General features: G+C 36.3%; 1 protein-coding gene across 3 annotated transcripts in view; it reads right to left on the minus strand.

The window, feature by feature from the left end:
* Positions 1–23,918, minus strand: part of LOC5578447 (regulating synaptic membrane exocytosis protein 1) — a 172,393-nt gene that overhangs the window by 114,256 nt on the left and 34,219 nt on the right. For all 3 annotated transcript variants that reach the window (XM_021855306.1, XM_021855303.1, XM_021855304.1), the window contains exons 3-4: positions 16,217–17,021; positions 8,061–8,265 (exon numbers count right to left, since the gene is read on the minus strand). In XM_021855306.1, the coding sequence (XP_021710998.1) occupies positions 8,061–8,265; positions 16,217–16,326 (315 nt within the window). In that variant the 5' untranslated portion in view covers positions 16,327–17,021. The remainder of the gene's footprint in view (positions 1–8,060; positions 8,266–16,216; positions 17,022–23,918) is intronic.

The raw sequence follows: 23,918 nt of genomic DNA on the forward strand, positions 1-23,918 counted from the left end.
TATCATATTTGTACATGTGTCTCATGCCATGCGGACGTCAAGCAAACTTCCAATGCATAAGTTCCGTCGCTGGAGGAATTCGAACCCATAACCCTAAATATGGTCTTGCTGATCAGCTGCGTGATCACTGGTATTTGGACTTCTTGGTAGTGTTCATATTTCAATTTTGTGTTTTAACAAATATTTTCCTTTCTTATGAATATAGGTTGCTGTGCCATAGCATCACGTTATTACAGTGATCATTCACATCAAACATTTCACCAGAAATTTGCCCTTCTTTCTTATATAGGCTGTTCTTTCAAGTTTTCGTTGGGTAAGCGAGTTACTTATATTTCCATTTAGAACAGCTTGTTTTTAAAGGAATGTATCCTGAAGGCATTCACAAAAGTGCTAAAATTCTAATTAGAAATTTTCCCTTTCTATCATCTTCTTGTATTAAAACAGACAGGTCACTAATAGATTTGCTCACCACTTTTCTGCCATCATCATTTCTTCATTAAAAAGGTGATCTCATCGAAATTTAAATTAATGATCCCACAAACCAACGAAAGTTTTTACTGTAGCGGCAATCAGAGGCCGCCGGTTTTTTAACATGTACAAGTGTATTAACGTTTCCTTACTATAGCGGGACGGTTGTCTATCAGGTTGGTCTTGAAGCGGGTTCCATAGAACAACACTTGTTGTGACTATCTCAGGGTGATCTTCCATTACCATCGTGTACGAAACAAAATCTTTAAGAAGACCTCAATGCTAGTAGCCCTACACCTACAAAAATGAGTACGGGAAGAGTGCTGACGTCTTATCAGAGACTTTACTACATCCTAATTTTGTACATATTATAGCTATCCTTTTCATAATAAATTCACCCTTCTGCCTTGATCGGTATGTTTAAGATGAAGAACATTGCAGAATTGGTAAGGTGACGTTGATTAACACGCAAAAGAATAAAAATAATAATAAAAATGAGCAAAATTTCTAAATGATCAACGCCCAATAACTTTTTTCACAAGCATCGGATTGCTTTGAGGTCTTCGACAATGTTCTTCATTGTAAAAATACATATTGGAGTCTGTGTTCAAAATTTTCAGACAGGCGATTTTACTTTGGAAAAGTAAGTTTTTCTATAGTAAATCCCATACAAACTTTGAACTATTGGCGTTAAATTATAGTTTCATCGATCGAACTAAAATTTTATACAGTATCAGGTATCACAAGGCCGGCTCCAAAAGCACGTTCCCCGCCAATGGGGAGATTTGTGCCATCGCCATATTTGAGTCTATTTTATTGATTACCCGATGGGAAAGAAAAGAGAAGGAAAAGATGGGATGCAATAGGGTGGAGTCGTTGAAGATGGAAATTTGCATAAGCGAAATGGATGCATTTAGCGTCATACCACAAGGGGTTCGAACAGTGCCCCAAAAAAGGCACTGCAAAAAGAGAGCATATAACTCATGGCCACAACGGGTTAAGAATAACAGAATGTCCTGAAGATTTAGACTCCTGAAATCAGTTTCACTTAATAAGTGTTTACTAAATAATCGGAATTGCAGTTGCGCGAAAACTGGACAGTTACATATCAGATGATACGAAGTTCCATAATCGAAATAACAACTATCACACACAACTGAGTAAGCACGCTGAATATTTGCCATGTAAAAGTTGAATCGGCCGAGACTGCAATTCTGCTTTGACAGAATTGTTAAATACTTCACCACCCTTGGGGATGGCTCAATAATGTACAATTTTATACAAACTATTCCAATATTCATTGTGCTGAGTTGCCGCCCAAAAAATTTATCTGGAGCTTCACCCAGCACTTCGAAATTGAAATAGCTCCATAGAAGGTTTACAGAGTTGAGTTCAGTTCCTCGATTTGAGCTTGACATGCGATAACAAGCTTCGAAGCAAGAGTTTTTATAATAGCCTGACTATCTGAACAGACTTTACCCATTACGCGCTGTTGAAGTGCTGATTGCACTCAACACATAAGAGCAAATATCTCCGCTTGAAAAAAGGTACAGTTTCTACCAAGTGATTAAAACTGATTCAGCCTTAGCTCACAAGAATATACACCTGCACCAGCTCTACCTTCAAGAAGGGAGCCATCAGTGTAACATACTATATTGTTTGATATACTTCTTTCCAAATAGCCAGACGTCCACTTTTCCCGTGAAAGGAATTGTGTGGTAAATGTCCTGTAAGGAAAGTGACAAGCACTTGGAGCAAGGATAATTTTGTCCCAATTCACCAAAAGTGGAAACAACGAATCGTGCGTAGATCTACGATTCACTGAATTTTTCTCCAGTAGATCAAGTATCCATAAACGGTAAGAGCAAGAAAGTGCTCTTTGTTTAAGGTGTATGTGTAGTGGCACAATGTCTAAAAGAGCTACGAGCGCTGCTGTGGGAATCGTAGAGAACACATCAGACACCGCCATCAAGCATATCCTTTGGAGATGGCCCAATTTTGTTTGGATTGTTCACAAGATATCTATATGCCAATATTGGTCGAACAACTGTTGTGTAAATCCATTTGATATACTTGGGTTTGAGACCCCCGGTTTTATCAAAGGTTCCCCGGCATTGACTTGACTCTGAAATCAATGTGAGGTATCCAAGAAAGTTTGGAATCTAGAACTACTCCGACATACTTAATCAGATCACTCACATTAATCTCAGTGCCAAAAATACGTAAAGGTCGAATTCCATCACGGTTTCGTCTTTCCGTAACAAGAACAATAGACGTTTTACTCGGGTTAACCGAAATGCCATATTGGCGACATCAACTCTCGACTAAGTGAATAGCACTTTTCATCAAATCTTCTGTTCGATTATGCAACTATCAAAGCTAGATAGTCATCGACAAATCCATATAAGTTGGAAAACCGCAATTATTGAGTTGCCTCAATAGAGTGTTTGTTACGAGATTCCACAAAAGTGGTGACAAGACTTCCCCTTGGGGGCATCCGCAAACACTCAATTTTCGAATCGTTTTTGAGCATTTGATGAATCCAATTGGTATTCATTGCAGGTAGCCCATGGTTTTGTCCAGCTTTCAATATGGCATCGAAAGACATGTTATCAAAGGCACCCTCAATATCCAAGAAAACACCCAAGCAGGATTGCTTCTGAACGAATGCTTTCTCGATATCGTATACAACTTTGTGTAAAACGTGTATACGGTACTATCACGCCAGGATCTGGGAATATACCCGGAAGCAAAACTGCTTACGAGTAGCTTTTTCAAAACATGTTTGATAAACTCAAATCCATTCTGGAGCAGAACAGGATAAATCCCATCTGCTCCTGGAGATTTGAAAGGGGCAAAACTATTGAGTGCCCATTGCATCGATTCAGTAATTACAATACTGTGAGCCGAAGCCAGCGACTAGTAACTACATGAAAAGACATTTGGTTCTTACGTAGATGCTACCCGAGCAAGAGAAAATAACTACTGAATACCAAATTGAGGTATTTCATACCAGATAATTTCCACTACTTACAACCTGAATGAGTTATAAATGAGCCCTGCATAAAAGGTAAAATACCTCAAATAATACCTTCTGCATATTCTACAAATACCAAACTGATAATAGGATCAGGTATTGTAATACCTAAATAATCTTCTTCTTTCTGGCGTTACGTCCCCACTGGGACAGAGCCTGCTTCTCAGCTTAGTGTTCTTATGAGCACTTCCACAGTTTTTAACTGAGAGCTTACTATGCCAATGACCATTTTTGCATGCGTATTTCGTGTGGCAGGTACGAAGATACTCTATGCCCTGGGAAGTCGAGAAAATTTCCAACCCGAAAAGATCCTCGACCGGTGGGATTCGAACCCACGACCCTCAGCTTGGTCTTGCTGAATAGCTGCGCGTTTACCGCTACGGCTATCTGGGCCCCCATATACCTAAATAATACGTGATGGATTTTCATATGAAAGTGATTTTTTTTTTCAATAATACAGTTAACTCTCCCTAACTCGATATTGGAGGAACCATCGAGTTAGAGAGGTATCGAGTTACAGAACACAAATCCAGTGCAACTGAGTTTCAAGGGATCATCGAGTTAGCCATGAAAACCAACTTTTACTATGGTTCTCTAACTCGATATCGAGATACGAAACATCGAGTAAGGGAGAGTTAATTGTAGTTCAATACCTCAAGCAGCCCTCAATACCTATCGAATACCAAAACGAAATATTTTTAATTGTTTTAAACACTTTTTTTTTTCAAATACCATTATAATACCAAAATGAGGTATTGACAACTGAACAATACCTAATTATGGTTTGATATCAAAATATGTTATGCATAAGTTATTGCGAGTTATTCTTTCCTCCTCGGGTATGTCCACCCCAGTAAACACAAACTCGTATTTGATAGCGCATAAGAGTACAAATGTGGAGGCGATATACGTACATGCGCCATAAGGCTGCATGCAAGATGTACGTATATCGCCTCCACATTTGTACTCTTATATCCCATCATATACGATGGTGTGTTTACTGGGACACATCCGAGGAAGTTTGACTGACTTCACTCAAATTGAAAACATTTGTACAAATGTTTTTTAAGCCGGATCGTTTAGATTGAAGAAGCCTAAAATTTCGAGTATAATTCCTGAATGAGTTCAAGCAAAAATTCCAAATGCAATTTTATGCAAAATTTCTAGACAAATATTTTGAGCAATTCTAGTAAATTGACAAAAGCTCGTAGAAGAGTTTATTATTGATTCTTTGAGAAAATCATTGTCTGTGATGATTTGGGGTACCGTAAATTCGGGTGAAATTGATCACTGTGTCACACGATTTTATTTCCCTCTAATAGAGCTGTGAAGCTTTTTGTGTTAAGGAATATTTATTTCTATGAAAATAATTGAAAATTCCATAATCGTGTTCTGTTTGGTATTGGCAGACATCAATAAACTTATAGTTTTAAGCAAGTACTTGGACATGGTGTCAACCTGAAAATTTGTAAGGATGCTTAATATATATCCCCAAAACGAATTTTATCATCAAAGTTCGTACCAATTTGTTCATTTTCATGTAATAATTGAATTTTTTATTGATATCAGAAGATTCCTTCAGAAATTGCCTACATTTAGGCGTTTTCTGCGGTATTGTTGAAAATTAATTGTTTATTATTTCCATAAATTATGCGTTGTTAAGAATTTGGCAAGCATATTTAGATTCAGGAGGCTCAAATTAAATAAGTAAAGTTGTTTTCAAAACTAACAATAATGGTTTTGACAGGTGATCAATTTCACCCCGAAATGGAGTTCCTTGACTTTTTATTTTAGAGACGATTTTCAGCACTAAAATCACAACTGTATGAAAATTTGAGTATATAAATCAATGAGGCTCACTGTCGTACTTGTTTTCCTGCATTAAGTTGTTTGGAATTGGCAACATCATAGAAAACAGACATGGAAAACAGTGAAAAGTGATCAATTTCACCTGTTGCGATGTCAACACTGGGTTTTAGAGCAGATCAAAGACTCGTTGATTTTATTGATCAGCTTAAACTAAAACACATTTATTCAGTATAATATTACAGATCGATTTCACACAATATTTGTACTTACAATCTTCAGTGATTCATCCGCACTTATTTCTTGACTTCAGACAATAATTACTAGTTAAATTATGACCTACACTTTAATATTTCGGTTCGACCTATTACCCGATTCAATCGACTTCTATCTTCAAGATACAATTTTCTTTTCCATTTGACTTTCGTTTGGCCTATTCTTATGAAATGCCTCACATAGGGTGGCCAGCCGCTTCTATCGCGTCAACATTCCCACCCCCGTAAATCTACATATTTGATGAAGATTTTCTGTTCACTATTTGCGCTCTTCATACTGGTTACCCTATTGAGTTCTATTTTGATGCAACAATGGATGATGTAGTAATTGACATCTATCTATTCCACATTCGTAAGCTGTCTGACAAGATCTAGCGGCGTGACGATTGAGGCAGCATCTACACAATTTTAGCTCCCCAACTAATCTCCAACGGTGACACACTTCATACGATTGAAATACATTGCAATCTTTCACGCAATGATTCTGTGCTCGACACACAAGGCAGTAGCTATTGTTCTCTATCTCCGGACTTGTCGTTGCGATATCAGCAGAGTTGTATGTAGGGCTCAGTGTTCGACATCTATGTGTTTGCTGCCCAACAAACGTTACTTCACAAGCGGTTTCAACCACTTCGTTCATATATTCATGCAATGTTTTGAGTGATGATGATCCACGTTCCCTTCCATGCTAACTTCATTTCTCCTGGAAGTTTGGCTTCAAGCTCCTGCAACAGTGTCGGATTTTGTAGATGTGCCGTTTGATCCATAGCAGTAAGATGATCATAGAGGTTTTGTATTGCCATTCCATAATCGATCACTGTTTCTAAGTGTTCCATGTCTGGTGCAGGAAATGATCGAACCTTGTTTATCAATGAATTGATTAATATTGTTGGTCGACCGTATAGCATTTCTAACGTTCCCATGACTTTGGGTACTAACTCAGGTAGAAGTAACCTACTGCGTATATATTCCAAAGGCTTCCCCTTTATACACCTCTGTAGCCTCACCAAATTTTCTGCATTACTATATCCACAAGCCAAGGTGGTGTTTTTGTATTGGCTATTAAAAACTGGCCAATCCTCTGGATCGCCTGTAAATATTGGCAAGTCTGGTGATATGACTTGCCGAGCACATATTTGTTGAGAAGTGAGTACAACACCGGTGGACGGCGGTTGTATATTGCTTGCCGACGAAATGGATTCAAATGCTTCTGGAGTAGAATCGCTATTTTGACTATTCATCTCATCCCGCACATCACTATCCACGTCGAGTAAATTAAAATCCGACGCATCTTTGTCGTTCTTCGTTCGTGATCGTAATAAGTTATAACGTTTTCGTTCATAACTCAACTCCTCAGCTTCACGGTCCGATATTGCCTTCATCTTTATCGCATGCTCTCTCTGTATAAACTCCATCTGAATTTTCATCATTTCTGTTGTTGGTGTGATTTTCGTCATTTTAAAGCAAATGCGATTGAAAGTTGAAGATTTTTAAGAATGTTGCGATGTCAACACTGGGTTTTAGAGCAGATCAAAGACTCGTTGATTTTATTGATCAGCTTAAACTAAAACACATTTATTCAGTATAATATTACAGATCGATTTCACACAATATTTGTACTTACAATCTTCAGTGATTCATCCGCACTTATTTCTTGACTTCAGACAATAATTACTAGTTAAATTATGACCTACACTTTAATATTTCGGTTCGACCTATTACCCGATTCAATCGACTTCTATCTTCAAGATACAATTTTCTTTTCCATTTGACTTTCGTTTGGCCTATTCTTATGAAATGCCTCACATAGGGTGGCCAGCCGCTTCTATCGCGCCAACATCACCCGAAATTACGGTATTTAACAAAGAACATTATAGCATCTTAGTGTTAACTTAGCAAAATCGTAAACGATTAAATAACCAAGCTCATAAAAAACTGTTTTATAAAACTACAATTGATGGCTGCGATAAACAATTTACAACTGTTGGTATTGAGAACTGCAATCCAAAATCAATCATGACCTAAAATTTTTAGGTATCATTTCGTGAAAATCATAGAAAGCACCTTAAAATTATCACGAACTTATGAGAAACTCATAGAACGTCCGAATAAGTAAATTATGTTCCAATTGAATCAATTCACTCCATTGTCTCTGAATGTTTTCGTTTCAGACGCTTGCTAATGTTGGTTTAATCTTGGCGGCACAGGCGCCTGGAATTCTGGTGCCTGCTATTTAAAATGAACGTCTACATCCCAACAATAGTGAGGCAATCCAGTTTTGCATTGTCTGCCTTATATATTTTTTTTTCTTGATATTCATGCCGAAATATATGAGATGATAAACTAAAACTATACAGCATTGAAACACCACCACAGGAATCCCAATGAGCCAATCCAATTTTGCTGGTGCTATCGTTGTCTCTCTTGTAGTCGAATTCATTCACGGCTCCTAAACCAAAAGATACTCAACTCACCTTATTGTTACGCAGCGTGACTTTTCCCCCGCATTTGGCACAACAACGGATGTTGCAATAATTGCAGATGTGCCCGATGCCATCCGCAAATTTGGTTTTGAGGCAAATGTGACAGGTAGCGTCCAGTTCCACTCCTGCCTTTTTCTGCTGTTCCGATTTTTGCCTGATTGAATCAACGAGCGTTGCCACCTCGTCCTGCTTTCTCCTGCAACAAAACATAAGAAAGATTTTTTTATTATTATTGCACAGAATTTAATTGTCATCCCTTTTCTAACATTATGTTCCCATTTTGTACTGAGCTGAAAACTCTTTACAATTATTCCTCTTAATATAATTATTTACTCCAAACAAAAAATTAAAATGCGAAAACTATAAGCGCTTTTGATCAAAAGTACATGAGGTCTTCCCCAGGAAAGAAACAACCACGCTATAGGTATTCCTTGGGAACTATCATAAGCCGGGCTAATTGTAAGATTGATTAGTTGTTTCAGATATGTCTCTAATTTGAATTTAAAAATGATTGTATCGTGTATATTTTGAATCTTAAGCATGTTTCTAAAAATATTTTATCCATTTTTTTGTTTTAGAAGATTTGAATTAGTATTGATTGTATATTGTAAACAGGGCTAGGACTGTAATAGCAGTAGGCTTGAATTTAGTGAAACTCACGTGGCTCTTCTCACTACAGTAATTTGAAATCGTGAATCTTATCAAGCAGCCTATGCTGGGTATTTGAATTTTCTAAATCAGTAGTGTAATTGTTAAAGTGAAGATAAATCGAAACAAAATCTCAAATTTTCAATAGCACAAATCTAGATAAGTAGACAACGGTTCAAGCTGAAAACTTGATCGATTAGTTGAAAAACTTGATCACACAAAACAAACGATCGTGCTTTCGAGTATAGATTACAAAACGGAACAATAATAACCTATTCGCTTGTCTCAAGGTTCAAATCATCTTTCTCCTGTAAATTTGGGATTGCAGCTTTTATAAATGTTCCATAACGTCACAATTGTGTGCTACATGTCAACAAAGATGTTTGACATGGTTTTATAGAAGTTTGAGTGAAATTAAAGCTATGATTTATTAAACGTATTGGTAATTCAATTCATCAAGCATGCCAAATAGTACTTAAACTTTTTGTATGAGCAATAGTTTGATTTAAATTGTATGATCAAATATCGATTTATTTTATTTTTTTAACTCCATACAAGGATGGGTCAATTTCGTCAAATAGGCAAATATTTGTCCTAAATCTTTATCTATGGTAACGGACAGGAAGGAGGCATCCCTCATACAGCGGTCTTGGACTGTACCCCCTAGGGCCCACTATTACATTTAGTCATTCAAAATGTTCAAATTTATGCTTATTCGAAATCTTCTGTCGATTAAGTAAAGAAACTGTATTCGGTTGGTCAAATTGATAGATCCCTCGGTAGTTATAATTAAAACAGTTTTCGAAGGCCCCTCGATTTTTGGCAATTCTGGGCTCACTCAAACTGCCAGAAATATCTTCAACAACGCCTTTACAATAACATTGTTTTGGAAATAGAAAACATAGGGACTTCATTTGCAATAAAAATATTCGGCGGCCATATTTAATTTGGCAGCCATATTGGATATTATCGGAAAAAACTGAATTTTCATGGTCTCGCAACCATCGATTCGAAAAGTTTTTTCATCATTGAAATGCTGAGCTATTTTTACACAAAATATATATAAATCAGAGATGTACCTATGTTTTTTTTATCAAAAGTTATGAGTAATCTTGTAAAACACTTCCCATCGCGCTGGTGACATTTGTGTTTATATAATCCTGTAGCGATTTACGCTTGCTGTGGTACCGTAATTTCGGGTGAAATTGATCATTTTTCACGGTTTTTCTAGTCTGTTTTCTATAATGTTAACAATACCAAACAACTAAATGCAGGAAAACAAGTACGAAGGTGAGCCTCATCGACTTATGTACCGAAATTTTCTAACAAATGTCATTTTAGTGTTAACAAATATCTCTAAAATAAAAAATCAGAGGATCTCATTTCGGGGTGAAATTGATCACTTGTCAATGCCATAATTGTTAGTTTTCAAAACAACTCTATATGATAAATTTGAGCTCCCTGAATCCGAATATGCTTGTCAAATTCTTAACAATGCAATATTTATATAAATAACGAAGAGTTAAATTTCAAGAATTACGTGGAAAACGCCTAAATGTATGCAATTTCCTAAAGAATTCAGTGATATCTAACAGAAATTCCATCATTTCAACCATATGAGCTGATTGGTACAAGTTTTGGTGATGAAATCTGGTTTAGGGATATATCTCAAGCATCCTCACAAACTTTCAGGTTTATACCATGTTCAAATCCTTGCTTATAAATAGAAGTTAATAGGTGTTTGTCAAAACTGCACCGTGCATGATTATGAAATTTTACATTATTTTCATAGTAATAAACATTCTTTAACGCAACAAACTTCACAACACACAATTCAACAATAGTTACGACAAGCACGTTCATTTACTGCAGCTTACATTGATATTTGTGCTCCATTACGCATAAAAAAATCGTGTGATACAATGATCAATTTCACCCTTCTGATCAATTGCACCCGATTTTACGGTATATTAGAAATGTGAAAAATTATATCTAAAATGCTTAAAATGAGATATTCTATGCATTGGTGCAAGAAAGGAGTGGTACAAAGAGAGGGAGAGTGACAATAAGGGATACCACTCCCACTAGTTTGACAATATAGTTTTCCCTTGAAATGATCATTTATTTCGGTATCGGTCACACATTCCTTGTTGTTCTCAGTAGATACTCCATAACCGAGAGATCGAGTATACCTCTGCATCTCCACAGTTGTCATGGAAAGGATATTAGGTTAGTGGGATAAGGTAAAGATCTGGGAGTCACCAATGGTTGGTGATGCGATCCATGATATAATCACGCCTAATCGGATTCGCGACATAATTCGATAAACGCATTGTACCCCGAACAAGTGTTCATCACTCGCCCACGCAGGAGCAAGCGACTCGATCAATAGATCAAACACTACTAACGATCCGCGGCGCTTTTTAATTTCACTACTCGACCGACGCGCGACATGTTTGATCCTGCCCTCGTCACCCGCCCTCGCAAGTGTCAAGGTCGAAAGATCAAACAGAACTCCACAAGTTTTGGCACACAAAGGAGAAAGCGTGAGCTTCTTTTACGTAAGTGTTCACCGAGTCGCTATACGCAAGCAATAGTGCAGAGTTCAGTTCACACGTTGCTATCTTAATCTTGGAGGAAAATGACATATCATCTAATTTAACACCCGTGCTAAATTTATGTTTTTTAATAGGACTCTTTTTGAACGTATTAAAGCCTCAATTCCAATATCTATGTAAAACACTTCAATTCCCAATAGTAATATTAAAATATAAGCTAAATTATTTCCGATAGCGATGAAACCATAATAACTCGAAAGAATATCCTATGTTTGAAAATAGGAAAACTTTCTGATGAAATCATTAAAGACACTGGAAACCCTAACACCGTTGGTAACTCAGATGCGAATTAAACATCGGCTTAGAGTCTTGCGCGGCTCAGAGTCTTGTCCTGAATTAACGGGTTAATTTTATCGTTCTCTTGGAGCACTTATATAGTGATATCATACATTTCAACAAATCAATTAGTTTTTGGGTCACATTCAGCGTTGAGGCAATTTGTTGTTCGTAATTCGGCCAAACGACCCGTTCGACCAGATGGCACACAGTGTGCTGGAACACACTTATTATCGAACTTGCATGAACCTCAGATCTTTTTTCACCAAAAGTTAGCCTTGGTAGTCAAAAAGAGCTTGCGGCATATTAAAAAATCTTTCATCGGCAAAAAATTGAAAAAAGTCGATTTTTGTTTTTTTGACCTTTCCCCATTTATGGGTTCATAGAAGAATATTAGTGTTACACTAATTTTGATGAATTTCATTGGATTAAAATCAATTTGACATATCTTGAACATAAAATAATTATCAGACAATTGAAACTGATCATAATTTCTTCCTACAATCACACAATATGACCAGCCCATCGTGGTATGCAGTGCTTCATCGACTTCAGTTATTGACATAACCTTATAAAAAAAATTAGAGTTAACATACTACAACTCATCAATCTAAACATGCTAAATAATTTAAATCATTGGAATTCTTAACTGTATATGAAACTTTATGAAGATTAGAAACGTAAATAAAAATTATAAAATTACATAAAGCTATAAAAATAAAGAGTATTACTCTGTTTTAATCTTGTACAGCATTTTCACTCTTACTGGCCTCATTGTTAAAAATTTGTATGAAAGAGTGAAAGATTAAAACAGATTTTTACGTACGATATATGCGATATATTTACATTCAAAATTAGAGCTTATACATTTTTTGTAAAATAACGTTACATATACAGAAAATGTAAGGTTTCGATACAAAAAATGAAAGATTTCAAACCAAAAAAAATCTATGATGGCATTACATATGTAACAATTTAATGCAATACCTATAAAGTTTTCACGCAAATTTGTATTGAAATCTTGCTGCCGCTGGTGCATTTTAAAGAATCTCACATCATTATTGTATCCTTTGTTACATTCACCTACCTGAAACTAAATACTTAAATTTATGTTTCATGTTCATGGCATAATCTTCTTCTTCTTGACGTTACGTCCCAACTGGGACAAAGCCTGCTTCTCAGATTAGTGTTCTTATGAGCACTTCCACAGTTATTAACTGAGAGCTTTCTATGCCGAATGACCATTTTTGCATTTGTATATCGTGTGGCAGGTACGAAGATACTCTATGCCCTGGGAATCGAGAAAATTTCCTTTACGAAAAGATACTCGACCAGCGGGATTCAAACCCACGACCCTCAGCATGGTCATGCTGAATAGCTGCGCGTTTACCACTACGGCTATCTGGGGTTCATGACATAATCTCGCTCTTGATTGAGAAACTCTGCCGTATACGTCAAAATATGACAAACAATATAACCCATGGGTATGGAAACAAGACACCTGATGGAAAATACATTCATAATTTGTGACTACTAAAGAAAACATTGATTTTCACCGCATTTTATCACCTTATTATTTAGAACTATTTTTTATGAAAAAATCTACAGAATTCCAAATCGTTAGTTCGGAAACGAAATATTCAAAATAGTTAAAACGATATGCTGAATGACTGTGGAAGTGCACATGGAACAAGCAGTCTCTATCTCAGTTGGAACGTTTCACCAGAAAGAATACAAAATATTTTTATGAATAGTTTACTATTCTGAAGGTCAAGGTGAAATTTATGGTTATATAAAATGCGGCATACCACCATGGGCTGGTCCTATTGTGTTAGTGTACGTAGAAAATGATGCTCAAATTTAAACCTCGGATAATTCATTCGTCCTCAAGGTATGTCAAATTGGTTTTTATTCGTTGAAATTCAACAAAATTAGTGTAACTCTAATATTCTCCTATGAACCTATATATGGGGGAAGGTCAAAAATACAAAAATCGAGTTTTTTTCAATTTTTTGCCGATGAAAGATTTTTTAATATACCGCAAGCTTTTTTTGACTACCAAGGCTAACTTTTAGTGCAAAAAGATCTGAGGCTCATGCAAGTTCCATAATATGTGTGTTCTAGCACACCGTGTGGCATTCGGTCAAATGGCGTTCGGCCAAACGACATTCAGTCAAACGGCGTTCGGCCAAACACTTTCAATAATAATGCAAAGAGAGCAACGATTAATACAGGCATGCCTCAATGAAACATCATTGTCGATTGTCCTGTATAAAACGCTTAGTCTTGGCTCTCTAAGCACATTTAATTGATCCTGATCCTCCACTTGAAAACTATTGAGCGAATAAAATAGACAAGCTGCAGTGGTCATTTAGTGCAAATGTCAGAAGAAAAAGCTGCATGAATCAGGTGGAGGTCAGAGCAATCAAATCATTCCAGATTTGAAACAAACAGTTGATTTAGCTCTAATTGACTATAAATGTATTCACATGACTTATCTTCTAACTATTAATGTGCTACATTTATTCTCAGGTTCGGTTTTTCTAAATAACAACATTGTTAATTTATTTGTTTTACCTTTCAATCGGCTCAACATAGAAAACAACAATCAATTAACTTTAAATCATAAAAAACATACTTAAGAGGAAAATAACCATCATCGTTTTGCAAATTTTCAAAACAAGTTTTTTTGCTCAAAATCAAAGCAAAACTCATGGAAATCTATCATTGCACTACACTTACTATCTGTAATGCAATGATGGATTTTTACGAGGATTTCTTCAAATTTGAACGATAAAACTGGTTTTTAATTTTTGATGACTGCTGATGATTGAATGATGAATTCTTGAGCCTTAAGGCTAAGTAGCCCATCATTCGTTTTGGCAACAATGATGAGCATGCTTTTCAAAGTGATAAAACTCCGTCTTGATAGTTTATATTACTTGAAAAAGAATTACTGTACGCGCTAACATGCATAAAGTATGCTGATACTTTTTCAGCTGTGTCAGTGCAAAACCAACTGATTTTCTTTGATTCGAAATCGTGAGATGAATTAACAACAATCATTAACGACGCGTACAAATTTCAATGACGGCCTGCTTCGCCTTAAGCCACTCCGGTAAGTTAAGCCAGTTGTAAGTATTTCTAATTATGACAACGATAACAATGTTATACTGGGGGCCTTCCTTTTCCTTAGCCGAGTGGTTAGAGTCCGCGGCTACAAAGCAAAGCCATGCTGAAGGTGTCTGGATTCGATTCCCGGTCGGTCTAGGATCTTTTCGTAATGGAAATTTCCTTGATTTCCCTGGGCATAGAGTATCATCGTACCTGCCACACGATATACGTATGCAAAATGTCAACTTTGGCAAAGAAAGCTCTCAGTTGATAACTGTGGAACTGCTCATAAGAACACTAAGCTGAGAAGCATTCTCTGTCGTAGTGAGGACCTTAATGCCAAGAAGAAGAACAATGCTATACTAGTTGAGAACGGTTTGTCCAACGTTTAGAGCGTTTTTTTAGGTTTTTTTCAGTGCTGTTCAACAAGGATTATATTGAAACTTTTAGTCAAGAACTTCAAATCGAGACTTCTCTAGATTCCTCCTAGGGATTTTTTCTTAATTGGTTCAGTGCTGCAGAATAACCTCAGGAATCGAGCCCTGTTCTCAGATTTGATGGACAATTTTTCTTCATAATAACGGTTTGTAGAGGCTGAGAAGCAGGCTCTGTCCCAGTCGGGGAACGAAGAAGAAGAAGTCTCTCACCTGGGTGAAGAAAATACCAAACACATCGATTCCCAAAACTATCGTAGATAGCAAACAACACAATGGTGTCATGATAAATAATATCGATATTCATTCGGCTCCGTAATGCGTCTTAAGATAATAGTAATAATATGCTCAATTTCTTTCATTGTAAAACCTTTTCTACTTGGTTTTATGTTTTAAGTGCTGCGGTCAAAAAAGATTCACACCCGCACCGCGGACGATGCTCAAGGAGGACTTGCAAGCACTTGGTGTCTTCGAACATCGGGTGCTTAGGACGACGGTGTGTGATGGTGAAGGATGAATCACGAGTTCGCCCAAATCTACAGCGAGCCCAGTACCCAGAAGGTGGCCAAATCTGGAAGGATGCGATGGGCAGGGCATGTTGCAAGAATGCCGAACAGCAACCCTGCAAAGATGGTGTTCGCGTCGAATCCTGTTGGTACAAGAAGGCGTGGAGCGCAGCGAGCTAGGTGGGTGGATCAAGTGCGCATTGATTTGGCGAGCATGGGGCAGACCCGAGGATGGAGAGATGCGACCACGAACCGAGTATTGTGGCGTGAAACTATTGATTCAGTGTTATCTGTTTAGATGTTAACTAAATAAATGAATGTATGTAATAAAATCAATAAATGATCTTCTGAATGTCGGACTCAGTTTTATAGATAATGACGGACATCAGATTTATCGATATCGGAAAATATCGGACGAAACGATATTCGCACAGCCCTAATTTGTATACAGAATTGTTTTTTTGTATTGTGCTATCTTTTCTAAAACCTTTTTTTTTTTTGGTACACAAATTCATTTTCTTGTGTATAAATAAAATTCAAAGTAAACTTACCGCATAATCTCATTCTCCCGCTCCTCCTCCTGCCGTTGTCGATGCATAACATTTTCAATGATAGCTCGTTCCTCCTGTGTCAGATGAGATAAATCAGGCATATCGGCCATTTTGGTAATATCCTAGTGATGCAATGAAATACGATATGCTACGTATTTCGAAGTTTGGCTATCTTTTGTATGTAAGTAAGCTATTTATATCCACTGAAACTGCAGTAGGGTCCAAGTTGTCGTTTATTCTTACTCTATGTACCGTTTTTACTCCTCCATCTTGCAAAATCATAAAACGAAGCACTATAGGTATGTATGACTTAAATGTTATTTCGTTATTCTTCTCAGATGTATGCTATCTCTACATAAGTTGATTTTCCATTTCCCCACACTATATACAACTCATTATACTCAACTATGCCTATGCTTCGTTAGAGGAGCAAACGTTATAGAAAATATCCGTTGCTATATGCACTATTGTTGCTATTGTTCACTTGATTACGTTCGTCGTTAATCGCACATTCGTCCGATGGGCAGACATCGGAACATGTCACTTTGTATTTTTTCAGTTTGGTTTCACATTTTGAAAACTGATACTCGCTGCACTTGTTGTCATTGTCTTCACCGTTGGCTACACTTGAGAAACGAATATCGCGGTTGCTTTTGGTAAACATTTTCACTTTTTCCGCCAGCGGACACAGTCGAAGAGATGTTGACTTTTGCTACGATCAAATAAACATGCAGTTTTCACGCACAACAGTCTGTAGATACCGCTCCATGCTGTCGCTGTGTGGCCGTACAAATGGCGAGGCGACCTGTAATGAGTATAAAAAAACATGGATTAGAAAAAATAAAATGCATACGAGTATCAGAACAATAGTTTTTCTCACAAAAAAAGACATTTGCCTATAATGCGAAAAAAATGCTCGACAATATTTTTATCTCAAAATTAGCGATTTTTATATGGGAACAATATTTATATAAATCTCTGTAGGAGTCCTTAGTGGAATACCGAGAAAAAAAATAAAAACCATTCGAATATTTATGTTTCAAGGCTGCAGTGATAAACGAATAGTTGTTCAGCATGATCACACTAAATAAGGTTCGATAATTCAAGTCACATCGGTCGAGGATCTTTTCGTGATAGAAATTTTCTCGGTTTTCCAGAGCATACAATATCTTCGTGACTGCCATACGAAGAAGAATCTGTCCCAGTTGAAAAGTAATGCCAAAAGTAATTTCAGAATAAAGGATCTATAATTAGTTCTGTAGCATTAATTACTAAATGTAGGCACTGTTGCTGATTTACAAAGCACCAGCCATCAATGGCACATAATACAAAGAGTGTACCAGAACGCGCCGTTTTGTCGTTTTCGACAATTCCTCTGTTTTATTCCCATAGCTATATTGTAAGATAACTATTATGGGCTGCCTCAGGAAATTTGGCACACGTTCTCTTCTTGAAAATAAAGAGGAAAATCAATAATTTGGGGGCATATTACCTCGTCGATTAGTTTTGGAACATATTCCCCTAGATAGCTGCTTCATACATCGTACCATAATAAGAAGAGCGATCTTTTCCATGGAGCCAACAAAGGAACTTTCAACATTAAACACGATACGGATGGAGTAAAGAAAATCTCTCCGTCACACCGCACGCTTTATAGGGTGGGACGTGGAACGAGTCTAAGATTGGCAGCTTTTAAACTGAGTTCTCAAAAACAGATTTACAGTATGGCTCATAAAAATAATGCAAAAATCATCATATCATGTGTCAAATAATTCGCGCTTATCAAATGATAAAAAGTATTCATGTCTGCAGCGCTGGAGACATAAATATATTTCACCTTAAACTGTGCATTCTCAAGAACCGTGAATTTGGTTTCAATAAAGTAGAGTAAGGTGGGGCAAAAGTTCGACCTTAGTGGTATAATCAAAGTTTCAGGGAAAACAATAGCAGTTTAAACAAAACAAATAACGTACAGTGAACCTTCAACATATTGGCTATAATTTTGCTGAACAAACTTGTGTCAAAGTATTTACCCATTTTTAGTTATAAAAGTTTCAAAATTGATTGTCTTATTCGAACTTTTGCCCCACCGGTGGGGCAAGAGTTCGAATCTAGTGTGGGGCAAAAGTTCGCTAGCTAAAACACAAAATATCGATCCTTATATGACAGGCATACTTTACACCAGCTGTAAATTTAAGTTTGACGAAAAATACACACTAAATTTTCATCAAAAAATTGCCCAAAACCGTGTGAATTGTAATATACTCAAAAATAGCAGCTTTTCACAAAACTAAGTGAAAATGTAAAATTTTGGTGACAGTTTTCACACGATCAGACAAATTAAACTAAACTTGAAGATAATATGTGGATTTTAGGTAATTTGCAAATTTTTCCGTGATTTTATACATGGGTCGAACTTTTGCCCCGCTGATTCGAACTTTTGCCCCACTATGGGCCAAAAATTGTTTTCAAGCATTTATCCAAAAACTAATACACCTCAAAGCAACCTTATGATAGACCTAGGAACGCCCTTACATAAAATATTGAAAAAGATTTTATCTTTAATTGGTTCCATGCAACGAAAGTTTGACCAAAAATTACAATATTCACGTCGAAAAACAACAAAAAGCCATAACTTTTCCAAATCTCAATCGATTTTTATGATATTTGGATTGAAAGTCTCTTACTTGAATAGCATTCGAACCACCATGATATTTATAAGATTTGTTTTGAATTAGAGTTTCCAATCCCGGGAACATTTCCCGGGAAATGAGATTTCCCGGGATTCCCGTTTCCCGGGAAATGATTTTCTGTTTCCCGGGATTCCCGTATTTCCCGGGATTTCTATAGTTCCCGGGAAGCTCTATTTAAATTCAGAATTGACCATTTATTTTCAAATAAAAACATCGCACAATTTAATTTTCATATCATATCAAACAATGTCCTCACTAGAGATGCGACGTGTTTGTGAATTAAAATTTTGGGTAAAATCAACCGAAAAAAGGGAACAAAGCGGGATGCATTTCACTGACATTTTGTAGGTGATTTTTGCATGGCTTATTTCACAGCCTACTGCTTGGCAGTACAAGTTTGCAATACAATATAAAGAAACTTTTGAGGAATCTATTTTATGATTTGAGTAGGGTTATAAAGCTTTCATGGTTTCTATTTGTTTGTTTTTTATTTTAGTGTTGAAAAGATGTATTAAATGTTTGCAAATATTATAACTTCATACGACTGGGTTAAAATGACCTCAACATATAATTTTACTTAATTTTATTATTTTTTTGGTTATAGAGCCTAGCAAAAAACAAAGCCAACATTCTTTAGGAAAAACATACAGTATTGGACAAAACATTTGCAACTTTTTCGATTTTCCATACAAAATGGTCAACTTTGGTAAGCTAGATCTCAGTTATTCATGGACCGATTTAAATCAAATTTTCACAAGACATTGGGCATAACTTAAATTTCGAAATATATATTTCAATGATTTTTCCAATCACGAGTTTAAAAGTAATAACGATTTTACTAAAGAGTAATTTTTGTCGAAAAATTCGAAACTGTTTATCTGAAAATCCAATGGCCCTACAAAAAACTGTTTTCAGAAAAAATGTTCGTCTCGTCAAAATCTACAACTTTGCTTAAGATAAAGGTATTTCTTTAATTTGCTTAGTTATGTCAATTATAAAAAATCGTCAAAAAATCACTTCAGATAAACCATTATTGCTTTTAAACCCGTGGTTGGAAAAATCACTCAAAAATGTATAACTTAAATTTTAATATTTCTGAAGCATTGTAAAAATTTCATTCAAATCGGTTCATAAATGACTCAGATCCAAGAAAATCGAAAAAGCAAATGTTTTGTTCAATACTGTAAATAAATTACTCACAAAAAAAGAGAAAAAACAATCGTACAAATGTAATGGGCTAAAATATAATATACATAATATACAAATTATTTGAAAAAAAAAAATCCATCAAATAAGCAGTTTATAATTTTTAAGAATTTCCCGGGATCCCGGGAATTCCCGGGAAATGACAATTTTATTTCCCATTTCCCGGGAAGTGAATTCCCGGGAAAATTGGAAACTCTATTTTGAATTGAGCTTCTTCCTTCCTTCTGGCGTTACGTCTCAACTGGGACAGAGCCTGCTTCCCAGATTAGTGTTCTTATGAGCACTTCCACAGTTATTAACTGAGAGCTTTCTTTGCCGATTGACCATTTTTGCATGTGTATATCGTGTGGCAGGTACGAAGATACTCTATGCCCTGGGAATCGAGAAAACTTCCTTAACGAAAAGATCCTCGACCAGCGGGATTCGAACCCACGACCCTCAGCAAGGTCATGCTGAATAGCTGCGCGTTTACCGCTACGGCTATCTGGGCTCTGAATTGAGCTAGAAATCTTAAAAAGAAACTCTTACCCCACTCGAACTTTTGCCCCACTTTACTCTATGATATACACTTAATTTAGAATGCCGTGTCTCGGCTTATTTTAACCGAGATCCGCACAGCCGAGTAGTCGCAAAACAAAATCCTGGGATCTCAGAAAACAAATGCCGAATTTGTTAGCTGAGTCTCGGTTAAAATTGGAAAACCAAGATTCGCACAGCCGAGCTCGTGAAAAAAATCTAAGTGTGTAAGCGGCTCTGTATTGCTGTGAAACTATGAGTCGAGGGGACGAACCTGGGTTAGTGGTTAGAACACACGCCTCTCACGCCGAGGACTTGGGATCGAGTCCCATCCCCAAGATAGTCACTAATGACAAAAGGTTATAGCAACGACTTCCTTCGAAAGTGAAGTAAAGCCGTTGGTCTCGAGATGAACTAACCCAGGGTTAAAAATCTCGTTAATAAAGATAGAAAAAAAACTATGAGTCGATATTAATCTAAGTTGTCTCTAACCAAAGCAACCAAGTTATTTTTCAAAAGGTTCATATAATCCTCTGTATTTACGTTTTATTAAACGCTATACAGTTGCATATACATAAAAGTTCCATGAGTCGATTTTGAAGGGATCATAGACTCTAGGAAATATCGAGCCATGGAACAGAAATTCAGTTAAATTTGTGTTTTCCTATGTAACGGATGACCCACCCTAAGCTAAATAGTCTGTATTAGATGAACTATGAATCTAGTGCTAGTCTTATCGCTTTTCGCTTAGTCGTTCTCCACTAGCAAGCTGTTGGCTTTCACTCCAATGTGTCAGAAAGAAAAAAAATCACTTTTGACAATGTACTCATTTTTCATTTTCCTCTCTGACGCGGCGTCTCCGTGGCAATGTCACTATACCAGCACATTTTTGTTGGATCTACAAGGATTTCTCTCGGGAACTCAGTTTTTTTTCCTATACTCTGCACTTCAGTTGGCCTGTTATTGTCAACATTGCACGGAAGATGCACGGAACGGTCTGCCTCCCGGCGGCACATGCGCCCTGCTACATACCAATAATGTATACTGTGTAGAATGACAGACAGGAGACGAGACCTATCTTCTGGGTTTATGTATCGAACTATGAACGTGTAATTCAGGCACATTAAATCATCATTGTTTTGGGACGTCAATTGAAAATAACCAAATAGGCAATTAGTAGGCGTACCAATAGAAATTAATCTTTCAAATTTCTATTTGCCTAAATAGTCGAACATCAACTCAGCAAAACCATACTGAGGGTGGCGGATCAAATCTCGATTCGGTCGAGTATGTGGTAGGGTTGGGAATATTCTCATTTGCCTATAGGCCTTTAGACCTTATGAGGTATAGAATATTATCATGCTTTCCACATAATATAAATACAGTAAACTCTCCCTTACTCGATATTGAATGAACCATCGATTTAGGGAGGTATCTAGTTACAGAACACAGAACCAATGCAACTGCGATCCAAGGGACCGTCGAGTTAGCTACGAAAACCTATAGTTCTCTAATTCGATATCGAGATACGGAATATCGAGTAAGAGAGAGTTAACTGTACAAAAATGGTAAATTAGTACAGATTGTCACGGCGTGTATTTTCTCGCTAAGTCAGATGATCTATCAAATATATCGCACTGAAAATTCTACCCAGTGTTTGCAATGCGGACAATTGCATATTGTTTTTTAGTTAGAATGCATACATTCCGTTTACACACGAACAAGAAAGTGGAGGCCATGTCAGAACCAGAGAGGAAAAGTAATAAAAATATATTAACTGCTGTGCAAAGAGATTATTCTAATGTTCAAATTTTTCAAATGTTTGCTGTGGTTATCATCTTATTGGAATGTATGCGTCATAAGAAACATCTTCAATAATGATAGGAGTCAAACTTCAAGCTCGAAAAACTCCTAAAAAATTTCGTTGGGATTCCAACATGGATCTTGCAGAGAATCCTTTGAAATTCGATACCGAATTTGGACAGCAAAACTTCTAATTCACTGTGAAACATTATTTTGTCTCAAGTACTCAAATATCGTTATTTTCTTAATTTGAGGCTGCTGAGTCCATTTTCATTATCGAAAATATCGTTTCACCTCTAGTTGTTGAGTTATAGTCCATTTTACGAAACGGTAACACTGATGATATTGCTGTTACTTTCACACGTTACGACACCGCTTCCTGTCAAAATTTCATTTATAAAATAAGCGATCAAGAACGTCTAGTAAATGGATAATTGACTGTTGAAAATGCGTTATTTACCTTTTTCATTCAACTTGTATGCAAGATTATCAGCTTATCCAGCTGTTTACGCTAGCTATAAATCAACAAGGGGTAATTCAATTTTGACATTTCTTACCTACAGATTTTATAGGTAAGTCATAGCAGGCAATAGTTTTATTTTGTTTATTGAACTGTCAATTTTCGTATACAACTTTTTTTTATTTTAACATAAACAATTTTCTTATAATCTTAAATTATTTTGTATGATTTCAGGCAATACATGATTAGGATCCATTATAAATAAACTGGTGTGAACGAGTTCCCTTACAATTTTTGGATTATTGGACTAATCTGTGTGAATTGTAGAAAACTTTTATACGAAAGCAAGACAATAGAATTAAATGGCTATCGAAAAATCAATGTTTAAAACATTTCATGGGAACCTGCTGTTTTCACGTTTTTAGCAATGAAAGCAGTACCAATTTCTAATGGCAAGCTGCCGTACGTTATGTTCTTATGACCTTAGTCCATTTAGTTTTATTGAACGACAATAACCCACATCGCAAATTCCTCGCATTTTTTTAAGTTTGACCAAGAAAGTCCTCCCTGAGATCAATATTATTTCTAATTCCACAAACATCCTTGTCGAATATTGAATTTTAACACTATTATTAATAATGGATCCACGATTTCCCTGCTCGAAGTTACGAATAATGACTGCTCTGCCCATAACTGCATATTTGTAACATTCGACAAAAGTAGGCACTGAGTAAATGGAACACCAAGTGTGCATTCTATGATAGTATAGAAAGAATCTTTTTTTTTAATTACCAGGAACACAAAAATGCTTACTTGATGTTGAAAATTTGTACAGCTTATATCGCTTATTGGGTGAATAGACAGAAAATAATTCTGATAGAAATGTTTTTACTACTAAATCACTAAATCATGCATTATCTCAATGTGACTGTTATGCGGTTACAATTACCAATGTGACAAAACAACTTGGTATTTTTTCGAATTTTCTAGAACAAAATCACAGATTTTAGTTAGTTGATTGAAA

The sequence above is a fragment of the Aedes aegypti genome, chromosome 3 (assembly GCF_002204515.2).
Source record: "Aedes aegypti strain LVP_AGWG chromosome 3, AaegL5.0 Primary Assembly, whole genome shotgun sequence".
NCBI lineage: Eukaryota > Metazoa > Arthropoda > Insecta > Diptera > Culicidae > Aedes > Aedes aegypti.